The sequence below is a fragment of the Rutidosis leptorrhynchoides genome, chromosome 2 (assembly GCF_046630445.1).
Source record: "Rutidosis leptorrhynchoides isolate AG116_Rl617_1_P2 chromosome 2, CSIRO_AGI_Rlap_v1, whole genome shotgun sequence".
NCBI classification, from domain to species: Eukaryota; Viridiplantae; Streptophyta; class Magnoliopsida; order Asterales; family Asteraceae; genus Rutidosis; species Rutidosis leptorrhynchoides.
This window is the reverse complement of record NC_092334.1, coordinates 132,142,771-132,166,024: the sequence shown is the minus strand read 5'-3', so window position 1 is coordinate 132,166,024 and position 23,254 is coordinate 132,142,771. Positions and strand designations below refer to the sequence as shown.

The 23,254-nt window shown below is 33.9% G+C and overlaps 2 protein-coding genes across 3 annotated transcripts; one reads left to right on the top strand and one right to left on the bottom strand.

The window, feature by feature from the left end:
• Window positions 1-11,116: 11,116 nt before the first annotated feature.
• Window positions 11,117-13,551, top strand: LOC139891413 (AIG2-like protein D). 2 transcript variants are annotated; one of them, XM_071874384.1, is made up of 5 exons: window positions 11,117-11,303; window positions 12,581-12,653; window positions 12,755-12,847; window positions 12,922-13,008; window positions 13,111-13,551. In XM_071874384.1, the coding sequence occupies exons 1-5, from the start codon at window positions 11,137-11,139 to the stop codon at window positions 13,252-13,254; spliced, it is 564 nt and encodes a 187-aa protein (XP_071730485.1). In that variant the 5' UTR covers window positions 11,117-11,136; the 3' UTR covers window positions 13,255-13,551. The 2 variants fall into 2 exon arrangements, with proteins under 2 accessions (XP_071730485.1, XP_071730486.1); XM_071874385.1 differs by having other exon boundaries at window positions 12,925-13,008; window positions 13,111-13,549.
• Window positions 13,552-14,493: 942 nt separating this feature from the next.
• On the bottom strand, window positions 14,494-18,600 carry LOC139891412 (proteasome subunit beta type-6-like). The gene is made up of 8 exons (XM_071874383.1): window positions 18,394-18,600; window positions 18,202-18,278; window positions 16,314-16,369; window positions 15,872-15,944; window positions 15,636-15,747; window positions 15,421-15,494; window positions 15,079-15,153; window positions 14,494-14,779 (listed from the first exon to the last, which is right to left on the bottom strand). Exons 1-8 carry the CDS (start codon window positions 18,506-18,508, stop codon window positions 14,651-14,653), a joined length of 711 nt encoding a protein of 236 aa, XP_071730484.1. The 5' UTR covers window positions 18,509-18,600; the 3' UTR covers window positions 14,494-14,650.
• Between the last annotated feature and the right edge of the window lie 4,654 nt (window positions 18,601-23,254).

The window sequence follows — 23,254 nt, the reverse complement described above, 5'->3', positions numbered from 1 at the left end:
AACTAATTGGGGATTCGAATTGTAACAAGGTTTTAATACTTTGTTTAATGAATACACCAGGTTATCGACTGCGTGTAAACCAAGGTTTTACTACTTTGTTAACAATTACACCAATTACCCTTGAATGTAATTTCACCCCTGTTTTAATTATTCTAGTGGCTATTAATCCATTCCCGTGTCCGGTTAAATGAACGATTATTCGTACATATAAATACCCCGCCCATCGTGTCCGATCGAGTGTATATGGTAATTTATAGGGACGCCCAATTGTAAATCTTTATATTAACATTAACAAACTTTCATTTAGTTAAACAAATATAAAGCCCATTAATAGCCCATAGTCTAATTTCCACAAGTGTCGTTCTTTTGTCCAAACCCCAATTATGGTACAAAGTCCAATTATCCAATTTTAGTAATTAGCCCAACATCATGATTACTTCGTTTTAAATAAGCATAATAATAACTTAGCTACGAGACATTAATATAAAAAGGTTGAACATAACTTACAATGATTAAAAATAGCGTAGCGTTACACGGACAGAATTTCGACTTACACCCTTACAACATTCGCTAACATACCCTTATTATTAGAATTATAATTAAAATTAAAATATAAATTATAAATATAAATATATTTACGTATGAAGAGGAAGAAAAAAAAGATGATTAAAACTCGGCAGAAAACTGGCTTTATATAGGACCTGACCAGCAATTTCACTCCATGCGACTCGCATGGATTTGTGCTTCTGGCCATGCGAGTCGCATGGCCACCCTGGATCCAGCCAAATTGATTTGTTTTCTTCTTGCCGACGTAATATAATAATAATAATATATATAATATATAATTATATATAATTATATATATATTATATTATATTCTTGTGCATAGTAGACTAGATATTTTTGGTCCGTTGCGTCGGGCGTTTCTTCTTGGCTCAGGTCCCGGTTCCGGATTTTCGGACGTCTTCGCGTATTATTTTATATCGTGTACTTTGCGTCTTGTAACTTGTACTCTTGTCATTTTGAGACGTTCCTCATCAATATTTTGAACCTTTTTAGTTGTATTTTGTTCTTTTGAGCTTTTTGGACCTTTTTGTCTTCAATTTGTCGAATCTGCCTTTTGTCTTCACTTTTTAATATTTAAACGAATATTGCTTGTAAATCGAACAATACCAACTAAAATCTTGTCTTTCTTGGGGAATAATGCTATGAAATATATGTTCGTTTTTAGCATTATCAATTTAGAATAATCAACAATTATTCATGGATTAAACATGCTAATATAGAACACAGTAATATAAATGAAAACGACCATACCGAGTATCTCAATTCATTAAGATAAAACTGCTTAATATTCCAAAAATATCCAAATACTAAATTACAAATGAAAAAGATTAGTAGCTTAACGAAGTCCAATATTACTAGCATGATCATCATGCTAGTTGTGCATCAAGGGCTTCGTGAATGGTTCAGCCACGATATCACCTGTTTGAACCTTAAGAATACTAATAACATTCTTCTCAATGACTTAATGAATGTAGTCAAACTTTTGAAGAATGTGTCAGATGGATTAATGTATATGTGATTCTTTCGCAAGTATAATACGCGGCGAACTATCACAATACATTTTCATAGAAGATTTAATGTTGGGAACTACTTCGAGTTCAACAGTAAACTTCTTAATCCAGACAGCTTCCTGAGCAGCTTCTCAAGCAACAATGTATTCTGCTTTTGTTGTAGATTGTTCAACCGTGCTCTTCTTAGAGCTCTTCCAATCAACTGTCTCGTCCATCATGACAAAGACACAACCTGACTGGGATCGAGAATCGTCTCGATCAGTTTGGAAACTAGCATATGTATTATGGTTAATACTTAACTACTTTCCCAAACCATCGTAAACCAAGAACATATCTTTAGTACTCTACAAATACTTAAGAATATTCTTAATAACAATTCAATGTTCTTAACCTAGATTTTGTTGACAACGACTCGTCAAACTCAAAAATAACGAGACATCATTTTAGTACATAACTTGGCATACATAATGGATCCAATAGCCGAAACATATTGGATACATTTCGTTCATCTTATCTCATCATGTGTGATAAGACTTTGAGACTTGCTCAAGGTTATGCCCTTTTGCACAGGCAATGCTCCAAGGTTGGAGTAATGCATGCTAAATCTCTGCAAGATTAGATATGTACATTAATTCAAACCAATAAGTCATTCAAATCTATTTCTATAGATTATGATTCAAAGTATATAAGTAGCTTCTCCAAGATCCTTTATGGAAAAACATTCACAAGCCAAAACTTGACATCTTGCAAGTTGAAATGTTATTTCCAATAAGTGGTATGTCATCAACATACAAGATCAAGAAGACTACTTTGCTCCCACTAGATTTAATGTAAACACACAGCTCATCTTGGTTTTGAGAAAAACCAAACTCTTTGATATTCTCATCAAACTTAAGACTCTAGCTCCCGAATGCTTGCTTTAATCCATAAATGGATTTTAGAAGCTTGCATACCATAATAGTATGCTTCGAATATATATATACTTTCGGCTGAACCATATATTCGTCCTCGCTTAGGTCGCCATTAAGAAAAGCGATTATGATATCCATTTACCATACTTCATAATCATGAAAACTAGCTATGGCAATAAGTATCCTAATTTATAAAGCTCGCGATCAGTGGAAAAGCTTCATCATAACCTTTTGCCACGAATCGAGCTTTAAAAGTGTTTACATTACCGTTCATGCTAGTCTTCTCTTTGAAGACTCATTTACACCCCATTGTCTTACAATTGGGTGGAAGATCAATCAAGTCACATACTTGATTATCTTTCATGGACTGCATATTTGCATTCACAGTATCTCGCCATTTTTAAGATACGTGATCTTATATGGCCTCACGGTAGCTAGAGGGTTCATAATCCTCTAGGTGAAGTTCATCTGAATTAATCAGATAATCACACCTCTTATGCTGATGAGGATTTCTACCAGACCTATGAAGTTCAGGTGCAACACGTTTTGACTCACCAACAGTGTGCTCAGCTTCAACGTGCGGTTGGCTAGTGCCTTCAGAAGGTATGTCACTTTGTGATTCTTGAATTTCTTCAAGATCTACTTTACTCCTACTAAATTCTTGTAAGAGAAGATCTCTTTCTAAGAACTTAGTAGACCAAGCAGTAAACACGTTATGTTTCAGATTGGTAGTGAATGTAGTAACCCATTGTTTCCTTTGGGTATCACAAAAAGTGAAATTTAATACTCCAGGGTTTCAATTTGTTTGAAGTGTCATGCTTCACATACACTTCACAACCCCAAAATTTCAAATAAGACAACTTGAGAATCTTCCCATGCCATACTTCATATGGTGTCTTTTCAACCTTCTTGGTTGGAACCATATTGAGTATGCCTGCAGCAGACTCTAATGCATAACCCCAAAAAGACGGTGTCAGAGTAGCCAGACTCATCATAGATCAAACCATATCAAGTAAAGTTCGATTCCTCCATTCAGACTCACCATTGAGTAATGGTGTGTGAGGTGAAGTGAATTGTAAGACAATATCACAATTCTACAGGTGGTCCAATGTCACACCCCCAGTTAGGGCCTGGGGTATTTGTAACTAATTATATCAAATCACAGTTGTATAAACGAGAACGACTCTACATGAGACGTTTTGTTGAGTTTTGCAGCGAAAGATAAATATGTCTTTAATTGATATGATATGTAATGAAGACTCCAAGCATAGCAAGCAATCATCATCAAAGCAGTAGATATACAGCGGAAGCAATATTTAAGTACCTGAGAATAAACATGCTTAAAAAGTCAACATGAGGTTGAGTGAGTTCATAGGTTTGTCATAAATAATGATTTCAGTAATAGTGTTAGACCACAAGATTTGTTTTCATAAGTAGATCACTCAGATCCAGTCAAGTTGATCTCCTGCAGGATCAAAAAGTTATGCCAGTGCGTGATATTTAGACTAAACGTTCAAGTTTGCCCCGTGACAAGTTGTTCTGTCCTTGTCATTTAATTTCATTATCAAGTAATACAAAGACTTAGTTAAATGTATCGGGGACGTTACTCCCGATAGGCCTATCCCCAATAATTAAGAATGCCGCAGCAATTAAAAATATCACTGTAGGGACTTAGTCGGACATAGCCGGGTATAGCATAGTTTTAACAGTTGGTACTGATATTTAGACTAGACTTTCAAGTTTGCCCCATAACAAGTTATCGTTTATACTTGTCGGTTGGGGACTTGCTGGTCATAGCCCAACATATCACAGTTTAATAGTTGGTACTTGTATTTAGACTAGACTTTCAAGTTTGCCCCGTAACAAGTTATCGTTTATACTTGTCGGTTGGGGACTTGCTGGTCATAGCCCAACATATCACAGTTTAATAGTTGATACGTGTAAAACAGTTATAAAAGTTGTGCATGTATTCTCAGCCCAAAAATGTAAAGAGTAAAAGGGATCATATTAAACTCACATTAAATAGCAGTTGAAGTATTCCACGCAAGAAGGAAAGTAAAGCAAGTAAGTGATCTGGATATCAACCTTGAGGTATAACATTTGATTAGTTAATGTCTAACTTGACATAAAGTATGTTTATTAATATAGCAACTATATTGACAGTGACAGTTTTCGAGAAAAGTTCCTATTTCTCAAAAGTTTCTATTTTTGAAAACCTACTATTTATGAAAAACTTCCACTTATAGTAAGCTTCTAGTTTAAGAATGTTCGGGTTATAATTCTTAACAAAGATGTTGTACAATCTCGCCCAAACTTCGTCGCTAACATGCAAGTCACTCGAATGATCTATTGTTACCGAGCGGCCCAGGATCTCTTGACCAGAATCTAAGTCTTGGCATTCGAGATCCACAAGCGTCCCATAATGGTAACAAGGATCACCCTAGGCCACAAGTAGCGGTGATGTTTGTAGTCTTTGTATGCTATCTTTAATTATAACCTTTACGTTAGGTGCGTATATACATATATATTCATTAATTCGATTTTAATTATAACTCCTATATATTAATTCATAAAAATACTTTTATAATTTTTAGTAACATATATTACTAATTATAACATGTTATTTATTTTAATTTTAATTGCATATAATTTATAACATTATTTACATGTTTTGGTAAAAAAATAATAAACCGAAGTAAATAGTAAAAAGTAAAAAGTAAAAAGTAAAAAGTAAGACAAAAATACTTACTAGTAGTAATTCTTCAAAGAGAGAATGAGAGAAATTTTGGTGTGAGTTTGAATGAGAAATGAGGGGTATTTATAATTGAAAAAATTAGGTAAAAAGAATAAAATAATTAAAAGAAAAAGAAATATTTTAATTTTTAATGGGATTTTAAAATTCAAAAGTATTAAATGTTAGGTCATGGGATAATGCACAAAATAAAATAATAAAAGTAGTTTTCCATTATAATTTTTAATTAAAAAGTAATTTATTTATTTATTTATTTTATTAAAAAAAATCATTTATTTTAAGGATTTTTTTTTATATATATATATTTTTAAAATAAATAAATTGATTTACTACTTTTCCAAGAATATTTGTCAATATTTTTTTTATTCATAATAACAATACTGATAATAAAGATATTAATTATTGATATCTTGTTTAAAAAGGATATTAATAATAATAATATTAATATATCAAATTAATGCGTAATTATTTACAAATAATTGTTCGTGAATCGTCGGAATTAGTCGAGGTTAAATGAAATCATATAAAGATTTTTGTTTAAATTTTGCCGAAAATTTACGGGTTGTCACATCCAAAAACTCTTGACTCATATACTCACTTCATCCATAAGAGTGAAGTGATTTAATGATATTTCCAAGCTGACTCTTTACTTTATTTTGAAAGAATTTTGAACATTTCAAAAACTTCATGTTTATGTTTCAGCAAGTAAACATAACCATATCTACTATAACCATAGTTAATTTAACGAAGCAAGATTTACCATTTCTAGACATTATTCTAAAAGGGTCACATACATCAATATGTATTAGTCCTAAAAGATATGTAGCTCTTTCACCTAAATCGGAGAAATGAGCCTTTGTCATCCTTTCACATAAACATTACTCACATACATCAAATGAATCAAAGCCATTTGATTCCAAAAGTCCATAAGAATGGAGTTTTGAAATGCGTTGTTTATATGACCAAGATGACAACGTCATAGATAGGTCTTATTCAAGCGTTGCTTGAATTACTTGGCAGTACAGGTATACATAGAATTCTCATTTGAAATCACACCATGCATATCAATTTCAAAAATACCATCACTTGGATATGCATTAAGATAAAAAAAATATTATCCTTAGAAATTGAAATATCAAAGTGCGTAAATGCAAGTTCAAAACCAACATCTTTCAAATCATATTGCTCATAATACTAGGAGCATAATAACATTGTTTCAATAAAACAATAAGACCACTTGGAAAAGTACGCTCATATTGACCAATGGCTTGAACCGAAGCTTGATTCCATTGCCCACTCGCAAATCCAGTGTGCCTTTCTTCATTCTACTACTTCTTCTCATTCCCTTCATATTATTACAGGTGTGAAGGCCACAACCAGTTAACATATCCAGGAATTACTAGAAAAAGTATATAACTGTATATGAAATATACCTGAGTTTACTAGTCTTAACAGCATTGCCTTTTCTCAGCTCAGATTGGTAGAGAGGACAACTTCCTTCTCCAATTGCCAACCTTTCCAAAATAGAAACATTCGGCGTCTTTTATTGGAATTTACTTCTTGGATGGTGGAATATTTTCCTGGCAAATGATTTACCATATCCCTTCCACAAAGTATTCGACTTATTCTTTTTCACCCTTTCATCCTACTTCTCCTACTCATCGAACAACTTTCGATAAGCATTTTGCTGAGAAGCAGGAGCTGTGCAAATAGGAGGATCAGATAAGGGTTCTAATTTTGTTCAACTTTCATTCATGCTTGAGAACAATTCTCAGGTTGCATTGCCAGTCTAGGAAGTTTGAACATTGAGTTTATCCTTCTCCAACAAAGAAGGAAGTGTGTTTTGGTTTACGTTTTGATTATTTGACATCTACAACAGATATAAGATTCAATTTAGTATTTTCGAAATTGCGCTTTAATAAATTAACTACCCAAGTTTTTTTATAATTTTTAAAATCAATTAATTTACGAAAGCCTAAGATCCACATAGAGGTTCCATAGCGACATATGTTGACCAGCTAGCAGTTATGGAGTCTATTGGTAGGTAGCGGGTACCAATTGCATTACAAGTACAACTCTTAGATCTTTATGGGACATAGAGATATAACAAGGAGTGTTTGCAAGCTCATTGGATGGCATGACTTAAATTTGACGGGTATTTTAAAAAACGTTCGTGTCAACGAATAATGCATGCACACAAGATTCGCTACACTATTAGTTAAAAAATATTTTAACCAATTATATATATGTCAATCGTGTTTATGCGTCTAGTTTGTTATTTTATTTCATATATAAAAATAACAAACACACATTGCGTATCGTTTTAAAACAGTTTTAAAAGATGTCGCCCATATATATTATTTGAGTTTCAAAAACATTTAACTTTAAACTCGTCAGAGTTTAACTTTTTAAAATCATCAATTTTAATCTTGAAACTAGTTACCGGTTTTATTTGATGTTTTCATCAAAAACATTTAGCATATATTATAATCAACAATTAAATATAAATGCATAAAATAAAACACAACCATGCATCACACACACATATCTTAGCCCAAAAATCCTATGCTTGATCCCATGAGCCGACATGAGATCAAGAGGTCAAACTAAGGGTAATATCGTAGCTCCCACTTGATTCAATAACCAAGTGAAAAACTTGACAAATGTCATTGTTGTTAACTTAACCTGTTCGCCATCTTCTAAGTCAAACTTCACGTTGCATCTATATCTTCAATCTTCATCTTATTACATTTATTTAAAATTAAAAAATACAACTAATCTAATACTTTTACAATTTAGAATAAACATAAATAAATACCATGAAATTGAAAAATAAATAAAATACAACTTTGGCTTCAAAATGGCCTTCTAATAAAATAAATAATCAACATGACATAATATTGCCGTAATCAACAATCACAACAATCATACATAGGTCGGGGCATTATGGGCTATGTATGCAATCACAATTTTAATAACTACATTATTAAACCCTATATATGGCTTGTCCATGGTTACAATGCATGTGTGTAACCATGGAATAGAACAATCAATAATTATAATAAATATTCAAGCCATAACAATTAAATCTACAATTTAAAATAGTGATATTCTTTCAATCATATTTGTGCGTCATGAGGTTAATTCTAAATCAACCGCGTTGACTTTAAAAACCAAAAAGGTTTCGACTTTCACCAATACACCACAAAACTAAATCTAAAGAATAGTCACACGACAATTAAAACGGTGTAAAAGCGGCCCGGATACCACTGATGGAAAACCGTGTGTACTTTTAAATTTTATAAACGCAGCGGAACATGAAAAATAAACATCTTTTATTAACTTTAAAATAAACATCATTTATTTTATTATAATAAACTTTCAAGTAAAACATTCACACGATTAACGATCCCAACAAGATTCAATTACACCACTAATAATTGTCAAGTAATAAATTCAAAAGAGGAGTTTAGATATACCTTTAGCGAGCGATGCAAGAACGGTAGAAAGAACTCTCTTTGTCTAGGTTGAAACATATATTCAAAGTGTATGAATATCTCTATGGTTGATCCACACAGCACGTCGAACAACACCAATCGGATGCTAATCCGTTATAACGCGAAAATAATATCATATATTACTTTCACCTATTGAAAAGCATAATCACAAGAAAAAGGAATCTCCATGGTTTCCTATGTTTATTCTGACCAATTCATCAAAACCACATCCTTTGTATATCTTATTTAAATAATCAAACAACAATCGATTATTTAGGCTTTTTAACAATAACACATATGTGTTAGACTACCGATGAAGAGTAAATAATATTTTAGTTTCTTTTGTGATGCACTGTCAAAGACCCCTTTGTATATCTTTCATCACATATATGTATATTAGTATATATGTGCCATATCTTTTTGTATTTGATCACGGACCAAAAACTTTAGAAAGAAAACAACAATTATTTTAGTTCACGGGCCATAAAGTTTATTTATATTCTATTTCAAAAACTTTAGAAAGAAAACAACAAATAATTTAGTTCACGGGTCATAAAGTTTTATTTATATTTTATTATTAAATTAAATTATAATTAAATTATATTTAATTAAATTAAATTATGCTTTCTTAAAACTATAGATTATATATCAACAATATATAATAATTGGTGTCTAAATGCTAAAGTGTGTGACCCCATATGACTGTATATAAGCGATAGTATAGATTTGTGTTATGACGTGCACACTAAACCAACAGGTTCTAACGTGGGTTTTGATGATCATCTATTGTTGGGGCCATTCGTCATCTACACTGTATTGGTGCAGTTCCTGATCACTCTCTTAGAATCCAAGTTGGCAATGGTTGGACCGATATTTGGTTGGGTAACTAATTAACTATTTTCTTGCTCTCAGTTTCAGTCATCTCTATATACTTGATGCAAACACTGAGTGCAAGATTAGCGAACGCCGGTGGCAGATCTATATAATACCCAGTGGTGGCACGGGACACCACTGAAATACGCGATGTAGTGGAATTTTTTTTGTATTTTTAACTAGTGACACCACTGGATAGTGTACATTTTTTTTAGTAACACCATTGAAATAAGACATACAATTGGAATTTTTTAGGGGTTTTAACCGGTGACTACCAATCCTAGATCCGCCACTGGCGAACGCCTTTCATATTCTTCCCAGACTTGGGAGTGGGTTCAAGATCCTCCTGGTTCATGTAATCTTGACGTGCTTATTTGTGAGTTGCAGGACGTTCATCTAACGAGTGACCAGATAAATGGGTGTGGGATTTATGGCCTGATAAATCATTCACTTTTCCTGGTACTCGTAATCATGTTGGATGATTTTTTCCTCCCTTCATCGGATCATAGCACTGGTTGGAACACGGTAATCCCCAAGAAGGTTAATATATTTATTTAGTGCTTAATTCTTGACCGACTTCCAAATGGACTGAATCTCTTTTTGCGTGGTTTCGACATCAACACTATCATTCGCCCAATATGTGGTGGGGGTGAAGAATCCCGAGACCACGTGTTTCTGTTTTGTAACGTTGATTCCTCGGTTGGTCTCTCATTCGGTGGATGTGAAAGGTCCATATTTCAATCGTTAAAGGGGTTTTCCTAATGCAGTTTCCTCCCGACACGTGCCATGGATATGATCGGGTGATTGGTATCCCAATGCGGACTTAGTCAATGACTCCTAAGTCGATATTAAAAATAACATTCAATAAATAACATAAAAACTAATCAATTTGGTGGTTTGCTTAGCTTTTTTTTTCCTAAAAAAAAAAAAAAAAAAAAAAAAAAAAAACCACAAGAATTATATAGAACGACTGAACAAGACCTTTTCTCGAAAAAGAAAAGACTAAACGAAGGTACAAACTATGAGCATCCTGGCTCATGATAACAATCAGACCTAAACAAACGCTAGCCAAACTAACAAGCAAAACATCAAGAGCCAAAATGCTAAAAATCGAAACCCAATGCATCAAAACAAAACAAAGAAAACTACGAAAAAATTACAAAGTAAACACCTAATAATCGAACCAAACTAACAAACCAAAAAGATTACCCTTGTGAGACTTGGAGCCCTAGAAACATTCAAACAACTTTTATGATTATTTCAAAATAGTAAACTAATAATCCGGTAAAATAGGTTTACTCAAACAGCCCGAGTTTCATTTGTTGGACTGTCGCCTCATAAAACATTTAAAATTTTTAAACACATAGATAAACTTTTGAACCAATCAACCATAGCCAATTGTTCAAAACTTTACCGAATCTAATTTCCGTGATCAAATTCTTGTTGCCTTATCAATAATTAAAAGTAAAAAAAATTCACATTCAATCATCATTCTAGCAACGCAATTACACTAAATTAAGACTACGATGTCAGCTCATTCAATTGCAGCCGGTACAGCCATCTCCGGTGGTAACGCAAACGGCGTTAATAATAAGCATAACGTTTTCGTTTACGGCAGTTTATTGGCAGACGACGTCGTTCGTGTTCTCCTTCACCGCGTCCCCCAAAACTCGCCCGCCGTCCTTCACGGCTAGTTAGTCTCTATATCTCTCGATCATTCAGTTTAATTTACTGATTGCATATATTCATTAGTGTTTATTTGAATCTGGAACTCGAGTTTTCGTTAATTACAAACCCTAGGTTTAAGTGATGGTTTGCTGCAATCATATAGTCACTGTGTGTACTTTTTGTGTTTCTGTTCAATAGTTACAGCGTCTATTTCATCATAATTTGCTTACTACTATTGATCATTTTGTATGTTTTTGTTTTTGTTAATTGTTCATTTTCGTATACTGCTAACGTCGTGCAAGCTTGCTTAGTGTTAGCATCATGGATCGTTTTCCGTTTGGTGATTTACTTGATTAATTGTGTTTATTAACAGATACGACGAATATGTCTTTTATCCGTACTATGAAACGTAATAAAGATTTATGTGTCATATCATGATCTCATTTTAGTTTTGTGTGATGACTTTTGAGCAAATTTTGATCTACATCTTCGGTTGTGTTCACTGAACTCTACATTTGTTATATTTATGAACTCACAAATTACGATATGCCTAGAAATGAATAGGGTCATTAGGCAGTTGACAGCAACCTCCAAACGGCTTAACGCATTATCAGATCCTTGTTAATCCTAACCAGATACTATTATACGTGGATAGCAGAGTAAATAATGAACTTCTGTATAGTATATTTTTCAAGAAACACAATTACTTATATATCATGAACAAAATCTATTGAAGATTCTGATACTATTACATATTACATGATCAATATAATAAACAATGTAATGTTTTAGGACTGCCTGCATTGGGTTCTGACCGACCTTGATACAGTAATTTTAAATAGTGTATGAACTTAAAAATAAAGGCGCTGCGAAGTTGAATTTAAAAACACGGCATACTTAATTCTCCAGTGAACTTCAACAGCTTTTCTAGTTCTGTTTCTAAGTAACATTTCCAACCTTGGTTAACGTCACTTTATTTATATGCAATGGTTTTTTGTGGGCATTATTCCTTTATATACCCATCCGATTTTTTGGTTTTAGTTTCTTCCATGCATTCTTCTTCTTTATGACACATTGTAAAGTATGGGATTGTTATCTGAATGACTCCAATCACATAAGCGTGAAGTAGTCGAGTAAATTTCATGGGTTGTTTTCTTGTAAAGTTTTTAGTCCCATTTTGCGATATACTGGTAAATAGTTGTAGTTCACTTCTTTTTTTAAAGTTGGGAGTTTATTCAAACTTGGCAAAACCGCATATTTTTTTTTTTTTCTTCTACTCATTTATAATTCTTGTTTTTGCAGTCATAGATTTAGCGTCAAAGGGCGTGTTTATCCTGCAATTCTACCTGTAGAAAACAAGAAAGTTACAGGGAGGGTAAGCTATTCATCAACGTCATGTAGTCTCTTTGATCTTTTGGTCATTTCATCATTCTTAATATGAGGCAATTTATGATATCTTTCACTAATTTGTTGCAGGTCTTTTTGGATATAACTCCACCAGAGTTGGATATTCTGGATAAATTTGAGGATTTTGAGTATGAGAAGAGGCTTGTTGATGTTACTTTGCTGGTATGCTCCTGAAACTATTCTCACATACAAAATGATATCCAAAGGCCGCTTACACGAGCTGTTGATTTGTTAAGCAGGATACCACTGACTTCTTAAACGCTTACACGTATGTTTGGGTCAACAGAGATGACCCTGATTTGTATGGAGAATGGGATTTCGAGGTAATAATCTTTGTTATCATGTGTCAAATTACAAATTTAAACATGCAACCTAGCTTTCGTTTTGAACTTTGCAAACCATGTCTAACTTTTGTTTTTTGGTAGGCGTGGAAAGAATCGAAGATGAAAGATTTTCTGAATATGACAGTGGAATTTGTGGAAGAACAGGAGCTACCTGAATCTAAACCACGAGTTGCAACCTACGAGTCCTACTATAAGCACGATGATGGCAAGAATCTTTCAAGTTAAATAATATATTCATACACACATTGCCCCAACTAATATCTTGAGAATGACCATTGTTATTCTCTAGCTAAACCAACAAACGCACGATCAACGACGGTTCATATGCTAAAGACCCTTTTATGTATAGTCTGAAAACACCCTTGGTCTTTCTACTTATTTTTTGCATTTACTAGTCATACGAGCTGTAGTTGGAAACCTGTCCGGGATCCAATCATAATAAAATTACTTTTTATACTTTTTTGCTTCTTGTTTTATATGCATTTTAAGAATACTGTGACACTGTTTGATACTCGAAGTGATGGGCTAGGGTCAGGGAAAAGAGTCGAGTTGATCGAGCTCGGCTCCCACCAAGAGAAGCAAAATACAATCAAAATTTTGCCAAAAATGAAATTCAATGAACAATTTCGATTCTTTTATGCTCTGTTTACAACTGACTTCCTCAGCTCTATTAACTAAGAGAACAACAAACGTTAATTTATTGGTGACTTGACTGATTCGTAGAGCCTAAATTGAATTTCAAGCATACTATAATATCCAAGAAAATAAAATGGCGTCTCATCCTTTTTTTTTGCGGAAGTTCTCACGGAAGCAATCTCTTTTTCCTGGAATAAAGAGAGTGATGACCTTCTCTTCCGTGGGTGGAGAATATTTTAGGGCTGTGCATGGTACGAGAAAAAATCGAAAAAACCGAGGACCGAACCGAATCGGACTGGAACCGAACCGTACCAGTGAATTTTGGTACGGTCCATGGTCCTTAGTTCGGGACGGAACCGGACCATGTACAGGCCTAGAATTTTTTCTCGACTCGTGGTTAGAGAAACAACTTATTTTCTAATTCTATGGTAGAGGAAGGATTGCCTACATCTCACCTCCCACATACCTCGCATATGCAGGATTGGTTATTGTTGTTGTTGTTACAAGTGACTTGCATAACAAATTCAGATTTAGTTAGAAGCAGTGAAGTCAAAAGTTGAATGAACGAAGATCTTGAGAAAACCCTTTTAAGGAGGATAAAATCCTTTTTGTTTCACCCAAAATACTTATAGATCCAATTCTGTTATCAAAGAGGAAGAAATTATAGCTCATGTGTTTTGTCACGGGTTGTTTACTGCTACCGAGCTTTGCCGTTTTGATTGTATTCTTATTCGTCTTTCATTTTTCGATGAAAAGACTTTGTTTATATAATCCTCGTTATTTTGGTAACAAAAAAAAAAAAAAAGGAAGAAACTAGACTTGATAAAGAACAAATTATAGATGGAAATCATAATGGTTCTGAATGAAACTTGAACCAACAAAGTGTGAAACAAATACAAAAGTAGTTCAGCAGAAAGTAATAACTAGAACAACAGTAATGAGCCCCGGACTAGTTTTGTTGAGTAGAACATTACAATGAAAACGTCTAGGTGTTCATCGGCACAGGATTTGAAGCAAGAATGTCCAACAATGAATTGTGTGCCTCCACTTCATCATGCCATAGAGGAAGCTGATCACCTGGGTAAAAGTTCCTTGTAACCCCCTCAGAGTTTATCTACATGACAATTTTACAAGAAGAGTACATTATTTCAATTTTACAATGATAACATAATCTTCAGAATAAATTTATTACAAAGGTTCTAAATTTTGAACATAAAAAACACTTTGGGTGAATTTCATATATTTGGTGAAATTCCATTATAGCAATGATTTTTACTCACCCGTTCAAAACATGTAGCCAAATTTATTTATATAAAAGTGTTTAATATTACCACATCTGAAATTCATGTGATAATCACATTAACCAATAAAAGTTGTGATTTTCATAGTTCTTAATGATCAAAGGGAACTTACAGTGACAGTGCGAACAACACCCCCGCTAGCACCATCTCGTGCTATGGCTAGTGAAACAGCCTTAACCACCAATTGCTGCAGCAAAACAAATACAAATACAAATTTGCATCAGAAGACAAATTTCAACATGCATCTTTCACAAGTTGTCATATTTTCCGTTCATACATGAGATTAACCCAACAAGGTTTTTTGATGCTACAGAGGCTACTCACTTACAAAACCAGAAACTCGAAACCAAGAAATTTAAGGTGGGTGACAACCTCTTGTTATGTTTACATTAAAAACCGTTTTTCAAAGACAATCATGTAATGGTACAACAAAAAGTTCATGATGTTAGTTTACCTCAGCTTCTTCTTTGGTCATATTGTCCTTCCATACTTGATCAAAGAACCCGTATAGATAACTTGAGCCAGATCCTGCAAGACGATAAGTTAGATGTGACAATTGCAATCTATTAAGTGACAAACGGGTTGACTTGGGTTATCTAATCTATAATGGGTCAAATCCGCTTACAAAAAAAATTGTATTGGGAAACTGTTTAAGTAACAAAAACAAACCTCCAATGGCAAATGGCTGCTCAAGAATTGTTCCACCAAGAGGGATACCATATATTTTCCCTCCTTCATATTTGTCCCATCCTCCAACAATTATACCAGTTTGCAACATATTCTGTAAAATTTAAAAACAACGAAATACAAAAACTTTAACAAGAAGATATAATCCAACAGCCAACAATCAGTTAGATCTTGCGAGTACCAATGAATTGATAGCTATATATATAATGAATGCAAACCTTGTTGCTGTAAGATAAAAGTCTAACAAGATTTGCAGCAACTTTCACGGTAGCAGGTTGACCGAGTTGAATCCTGTTGAGCACGCAAGTCAATTAGGATAAGCTGAACATATAATATATCATCATTATCATACACACCTACTAACACAGGAGCATATAAGTATAGTCTTATTCGATTTCCGTATTTATTGTCCCAAAAAGCATCTCTAAGCACAAGAACTGTTCATATATACATCGTCATGCATTAGACACAAATGTAGTGCCAACGACATAGTTTGTCTTAGTTCAAAAGATCTTTGACAGATACAATTTTGGTGTTCATAGATAACCGAATGTGTAAGCAACATAACTAGTGAGAATCGAGATCAATTCCTTCATCAACATGAAACAAAAACTTTTAGGCTAATTACAGATAGGAATACACAGTTGGAAATATACTTACGTGTGTTGATGAAGAAAATATCTAACATAGTCCGAGACAATTTGAGAATCTGCAGCCTGAAAAAAGAAAAAAAAATGCGGCTGTTAATTATTGAAATGTTTCCATCAATAATCTAGCATTCGTATATCAGAGCTATCTACGCCTTTTCCCACATCGTATTGCATTTGACTACCAACTAGTCTATACTTGGTTCAAACTTTGATAAAAAAATGTGCAAATTGTTAATCCTCAAGTGTGAAAATCGTAAGTTTAAGGATAAAGCAAGGTTGAAGAACTCGGAACTCGGGGAGTTCTCGGCGGGACAATCTTTAGGAGTTCTTGGGGAGAACTCGAGAGAACTCGGTTGTTGACTTTCGTTGACTTCTAATATAAATATATATTTTTTAATATATATTTATAAATATTAGACTTTTGAGATAATTTTTACGATTTGACCGAGAAATTCAATAAAATCGGATATTGACCGAGAAGTCCGAGAAATCGGTAGTTGACCGATTTTTTTGCCGATTCATAAACGAGAACTCGTCAAACTTCTGAATCCGAGTTATCGCCGAGTTCTCGCGATTTTTTCGATTTTTGCAACCTTGGGATAAAGCGGATAAAGCAAAACAGAACCACTTTAAGTGAGGCTTTCTACATAAATGTTCACTATTTATGATAATGTCTCTCAAAAGGGGCCATCAGATGATCATAAGACCACTTCAAATTATTTTTTCAAGGACTACCACAATCATCCATTGAACATATTGTATAAATGAATAAGGGTTTCATATGATCTAAAGGTAACTAGTACTGCGTATTATTTTCCATATGACTAGATTACTTTGCAAGTAACATATCAAACAAAACCTTCCCAGTTCGATTTGTTACAGAATATCAGAGCCTGATGAGCTAAACCTCCGTTAAAACGCTATTAAACATAAATGCTCATGACTAGAACACAGTGAGCTGACAAACTCGGTAACACCTAAGACTATGGTTCCACCAATAATCGCGTGACTAGGGCTCTAATAACATGTAAAAAACAAAGTACAGAGCCACAGACTATATTTGTTTGGTTTAATGTATAAGGTAAGTCCTCGATTTATACAAAAACCATAAAAGTAAATAGAAAACTAATTATAGTTACCACCAAGTTATATTGAACACTTCAAAGCATATTATCTCAAGAAAAATATATACAGTGTGTATGGGAAAAAACAAAGTGTTCAGGCGATCACACAAAGCTGTTGATCTACAACGGTAAACTGACTACACACATTACAAATTATTCATCAGAAAATATAAAAAAAAAAAAAAAAAAAAAAAAAGAAGCAGAAACATTCTTTTTGAGAATATGCTATTAAAACAAACACCAGGTTGCCCAACGCCAAAGGTCACTGAAAACAATGAATAAGAAAATACAGATTTCGATGAACACGAATAGCAACTTGAGGAATTCTGGTCACATATATGCATATGCATATACATAAGTATAAGCAGGGGCGAAAATATATAGGGCCCCGGTGGATTTGTAATTTTTAGTGCAAAAATTTTAGATTTTTCGATTTTGCCCCAAGTGGATTTTTTCCCCCAAAATTCTTCATATTTTCCCCCCAAAACCTCCGTATTTTGACCAAAAACAGCCATATTTTGCCTTGGCTACGCTTTAAATTTTTTTTTGCCCCAGGTGAAAAAAATAAATTCCTGCTTCAGTGTAAGTATTATTATTAGTTATTAAATTATATACAGTAGTATGTTACAAATGGGCACACCTCGAATATATCTACCAGCTAAAACACATACAGTAGTATAACAGAAGCTACAATTATCATCTGATTTGAAAATGAAAAAAACAAAAAATAAACAAAATGAGTAAATATTAAAGCAGTAGAGAGCATATATATACCGATCCAGAGCGACAGATGTAAACATTATCAGTCAGCTGTGTAATCTTATCAGACGCCCGATTAGCCACATACAACCCTAATTACACCAAAAATTAACATTAATCCACCAACGCATTACAAAAAATAAAAAAACAAATTAAAACAATTAAAAAGCATATTCATAAATAAAAAACTAGGGCTCAAAATTTTACCGGTGCTGGTACGGGAATCGGCGCCGAGAATAACTCCGCCGTTGTAGGTAACTCCGATAATCGTTGTTCCCATGGAGTGAGGTTGGTTAACATCTGAAGTAGCATCACGATCCATTTGTGGTTGCTGCTAAAACTTTTTTCAGAGTAATTGATTTTAATTTAATTAAAAGAAAAAGGACCAAATTTTGCAGTATTTCGTGTTTTGATGTGGGGAGGGGATGGTATAGTATCCTGGCTTTTGCAACAAGTTAACAAATCCTTATGTTTGTTGTGATTTACAAGATTACCCCTTGTACTTATAATTTGTTTCAATTAACCCCCAAATTTAACAAATCCTTATGTTTAGCTCACATTGTTATTCAGGCGTAACAAAAAAATTGCAGGTTGTCGACTAGTGGGTTGATCGATGTTGTTCGATTAAATGAAATGAGTTCTATTGTAGTTTAATTTAAATCTTATCTGAGTTATTTATTAAACTGGTTGTGATGGTAATTTTGGTGATTTGCTACCCACGTAAGCACGACAAATACATTTGATAAAAAATTATCCATCCATTTCCTCTTAAAAAATTCATAATTGGGTTTGAACACGCTTTGCTTTTGTAGATTTAAAAGATTTTAAAATTATGAAGTAGAAATAAGATATAATGTTCGGTGATTAGATTTTTTTTCCCTCTGCTAAGATTTGAACTTCAGGACCTAGGGTGACGAATTTTAACAAAATTTTTAACATCCGTTAATGATTTGGACTACTCGTGAAAATTTGGCATAATACGGGGATTTCTCACTTAACACGAGGATGAAATTGAGACTGAAAATTGTCATTAAAGACTAAATTGAAACACATTTACGCTATTAAGGATGAAAATTGTAGTTATTAAAATATAAGGATGAAAAGGTTAAAAATGAACACACAAATGAACAATTTTGACAATTTTATAAAAGAACACTAATACAAATTTTTAATTGGATACACTTTCATTCGTCACAAATATAAATCATTTTTAAGTGGGCCATATATGAATAATGATGAAATTTAAATAAAAGAATCAACATTGTTAGCCCACTTAGCAGGTCTAGTAGTTTAGCTTTGCGACAATTGCCCAAGCTAAAACCAAGACTAAAATTTTTGAGAAGTGATATGTACGCAACCACTTTTTACACATACACAACTAAACATGTTTTACAGTATTGTACTGTATAACACTGTAAAGCATATTTGATTGTGTATGTGTAAAAAGTGATTGTGTACATATCATCACCCAAAAATTTTACTCTCTTATGCATATTATAAGGGGTTTATCACCAAAATGCCCAAATTATTTTCACCCTTTGCACTGGAGCGTAAAAATAAAAAAATTGACAAAATGCCCTCGCAACGCGCAAGAAAGCTTGCGTACCCATCGGCGCAAGCACGCACGTTACCTTGCGTCCTTGCGTCGTTATCTTATCAGGATATGATTTTAAGGATAAGATTTCATTAGATTTTTTAGATTTTTATGGATAAAATTTTGATCCTATATATAGAATGACTCTGAAACTTTTAATTCATCATTTCATAACAACTCATTCCAAAATAATTTCAGTGATTATTGGCAGCTTAAGGTACATTTTTAAGCATTTTTACAATAATTTAAGTATTTATGAATTGTGTTAATGATGATAAATTTGTTGTTCATATATGTTATGGGGTTCTTTTGAGTATATTAACAACATCCCCACGTATTTGCCTCTAGATTATTTTAGGATTCGGCTAAAACTACCTATTGCACCTGTAAACCAATGAATCCAAGAATATTATTAAAAAATGTTCTTAAAAAGATAGAAATGCTACCCAATGCACCTGTTTCAATGAGATACATTTATAATAACCATGTTTTTGATATTACGGATGATTATGAAGACTTTCAAGAGTGTTTACAATATGCAATTGTAAATGCTCCTATTGATATTTATATTGTTGAGAGAGTTTTATATGAAGACTTTCAAGAGTTTTTACTATACGGTGTATATATAAGTTTTTTTACGGTATATACCTGATCACAGTCAGCCCAAGATGGATATAGGTCATCACTACCGTCCCCGAGTCCAATTAAATACATGTAATCTGGAGGATTATGGCCAATGATTTCCTCTCCGGACGTATTAGGTTCCTCCTGTTTGCCGTCCTTCTCCTTCTGAGTATTACAAAATAAGTCTTGAACCTCGCAAGCAGATTCGGGAATCCCATTGGCATAATAGTCCATCGAGAACTTGCTTTAAGCACCTCTGCTGGAAACTCAGGAGTGGAATACATTTGGCTGGCTCGGGGGAGAAATCTCTGACGATATCTCAAAAGAAATGTAGCCCATCCATCAATGTGCTATAAATATAACAAGTTAATATACTGGGTAACCCTAATAATACTATAATATAAAATAAATAGCTAAAGATTATTAATTAACAAAAAAATAACAAACTTACCAAGTTATCCAAATAACCAGAATGTCCTAATCCCAGTAATCGAATCCAAAAGTCTTCATTAATGTAAATGAATTGGTCATTTTGAAAGATGAACATGCAGCGCGTCTCTTGCTTGCTCTCAATAATTCTCTTTGGATCTTTTGCTGGGCCTGCATGTTTTCTACCATCTCTCCAGGCATTAGGTGGCGGTGGTTGGAGAGTTCCTTATTCATTTACAAACCTATCAATCATCCACCATATTTCATCCTCACTAGCCCAGTCTTGTTCCTTTCTTTTTCTCTTATAACCTTTAACGGGAGGCTTATCAAATCTCACCTACAATAATTCAACATATTAGCTTAATAAAAGGTTAAACCAACGAGACGCAAGGACGCAAACATGTTCTTGCATAGGTTGAACCAACGAGACGCAAGCACGCAAAACAGGCCTTGCGCCTAAAAGAAAGGGACGCAAGGACGCAAAGTGTTGTTTGCGCCAGCTAAAATCCAGTAAAACCCACCTCTACTGGTGCATCTGTTTCCATAGGTACCACATCATCATTTTTTTTTGTTGTTGTTGACCTTGATCTTCTTCAGTATCTAGGTTTACAACATTCATGCTTTCCACTTTCTCTACCACATCTTTTGACAACTGAGTAAAAAAAATAAAGAGTTACTTAGTAAACATCCATGCGCAAGGACTCAAATCAAACCTTGCGTGTCAAGGACGCAAGAATGACCTTGCGTGTCCAGGATGCCAGGACGCAAGAACAACCTTGCGATACGCAAGGACGCAAGGTAATTCTTGCGTCCACACCAGTCACAGAAATACATCATTATATTTTGCAATAATACAACATACAAGTAAATAATTGGCTAAAATGTACATTCTCAATGGCTTTCTGTACCCAGGTGTTGTGAATGGGGACCTTAATATACCAGTGGGCCATCTTTCTTTGATTCCACGTCGAATGTGCATTGGAGAAGGCCTTTCAATAATCTCATTGTCAGACAAAGATCTATCGAAACACGTATCATCATCCTAAACACAATAAAAATAAATCACATAAATATTCAATTACATCTTACATTTAATACCAAACTTAAATAAAAAATACCCAAGAATATACCTGATATTGATATTGTTGTTGTTGCGATAAAAGTTTTTTGTGTTGTGATACAAGTTTTTTACAATCAATTAACTCTTTTTCTTGTTTGTTCATCCGCTTTGTCAACAACGCTACCATACGATGTAAATGTTGTACATCGGGATGGCCCTCTGGATCTAGATTTTCTGTTGAATGCTTGTGGGGTGTCTGCTCAGCCCCATCAACAAATGGATCAATTGGATCATCCTGAACCTCTTCCTCAATCTCATCTTCTGGTACTATTCCTTCTCTAAAGTACACGTCACTCTGAATTCACCATTGACAACTCTTTTCTGTATCAGTTGGGTGCAGACCACGTAAAGGTCTCTTTTTCTTGGGACAATCATCCTGCATAATTAATTAACAAATAATAAGAATATTAGCAGAATACCAAGTACGCAAGGACGCAAACTAAAGTTTGCGGCTTGTTCTCAAATGGACGCAAGGTCGCAAACACAACCTTGCGTCCAAAACAAAAGCATACGCAAGGTCGCAAGCACAAACTTGCGACCAAAACAAAAATCATACGCAAGGACGCAAGGCCTACCTTGCGCCCATACCAGAACTATTCTGTAAACAGATTAACTATGCAACAATTTAGGATAAGCTACCATTTTTAAATTGCAACTAACCTAAATATCTAGGAGTTTAAGATATTCAGAGATTCCATATGACTCGGCTCATGAATGCTTCCAAAAAAGAGCCCTCGGTACTCCATTCTTGTCAGCCTTTATAGCAAACGGTTTAATGGTACGACGGCAAGCCTCGAGAATCCAAATCTACACATAAAAAATCAATTAATTAATGTTTGAAATAAATATTATCATTAAATAATAAATATTCAACCATTTAGTTACCTTGAATGCCCACATAAATCCCGCCAAAGTGTACGTCTTTCCACTCTCTAATTGGCTTTCACGAATAACAAACCCTTCACTAACCGCTTCGTAAGTTGGTTCCCAAATACGAGACCCCCATGTGTACTCATTAACACACGATAAGTCTTCGACTAACCATAAAAACTTCTTATTCACAACATGGATCCCTTGTTTACCCATAAAACCTCTCTCTACAATCAAGATAATTGCTAGTTGCACCACATCATCGTCACTAATACGACTGTGATCAGATTTTAGAAGCATCTTTTCAACATCACTAATCAAAACTTTTTGAGAATCTTTAAAACCCTTAAATAAACGTCGTCTAATAGGTGCGGTTAGGACGTCATAATTCTTCGGGATGTAATGTGCCATGTCCATCCTGCTACTAAACA

What these genes read in the sequence shown, in the direction of transcription:
- LOC139891413 (XM_071874384.1), top strand. Translation starts at nt 11,137, where the DNA reads ATGTCAGCTCATTCAATTGCAGCCGGTACAGCCATCTCCGGTGGTAAC. An exon ending in CCCGCCGTCCTTCACGGCTA is followed by an intron (nt 11,304 to 12,580) that starts GTTAGTCTCTAT and finishes TTGTTTTTGCAG; the next exon opens with TCATAGATTTAGCGTCAAAG. An exon ending in TTGTTGATGTTACTTTGCTG is followed by an intron (nt 12,848 to 12,921) that starts GTATGCTCCTGA and finishes TGATTTGTTAAG; the next exon opens with CAGGATACCACTGACTTCTT.
- LOC139891412 (XM_071874383.1), bottom strand. Translation starts at nt 18,508, where the DNA reads ATGGATCGTGATGCTACTTCAGATGTTAACCAACCTCACTCCATGGGA. An exon ending in TGACCAAAGAAGAAGCTGAG is followed by an intron (nt 15,154 to 15,420) that starts GTAAACTAACAT and finishes GTTTTGCTGCAG; the next exon opens with CAATTGGTGGTTAAGGCTGT. An exon ending in GTGTTGTTCGCACTGTCACT is followed by an intron (nt 14,780 to 15,078) that starts GTAAGTTCCCTT and finishes ATTGTCATGTAG; the next exon opens with ATAAACTCTGAGGGGGTTAC.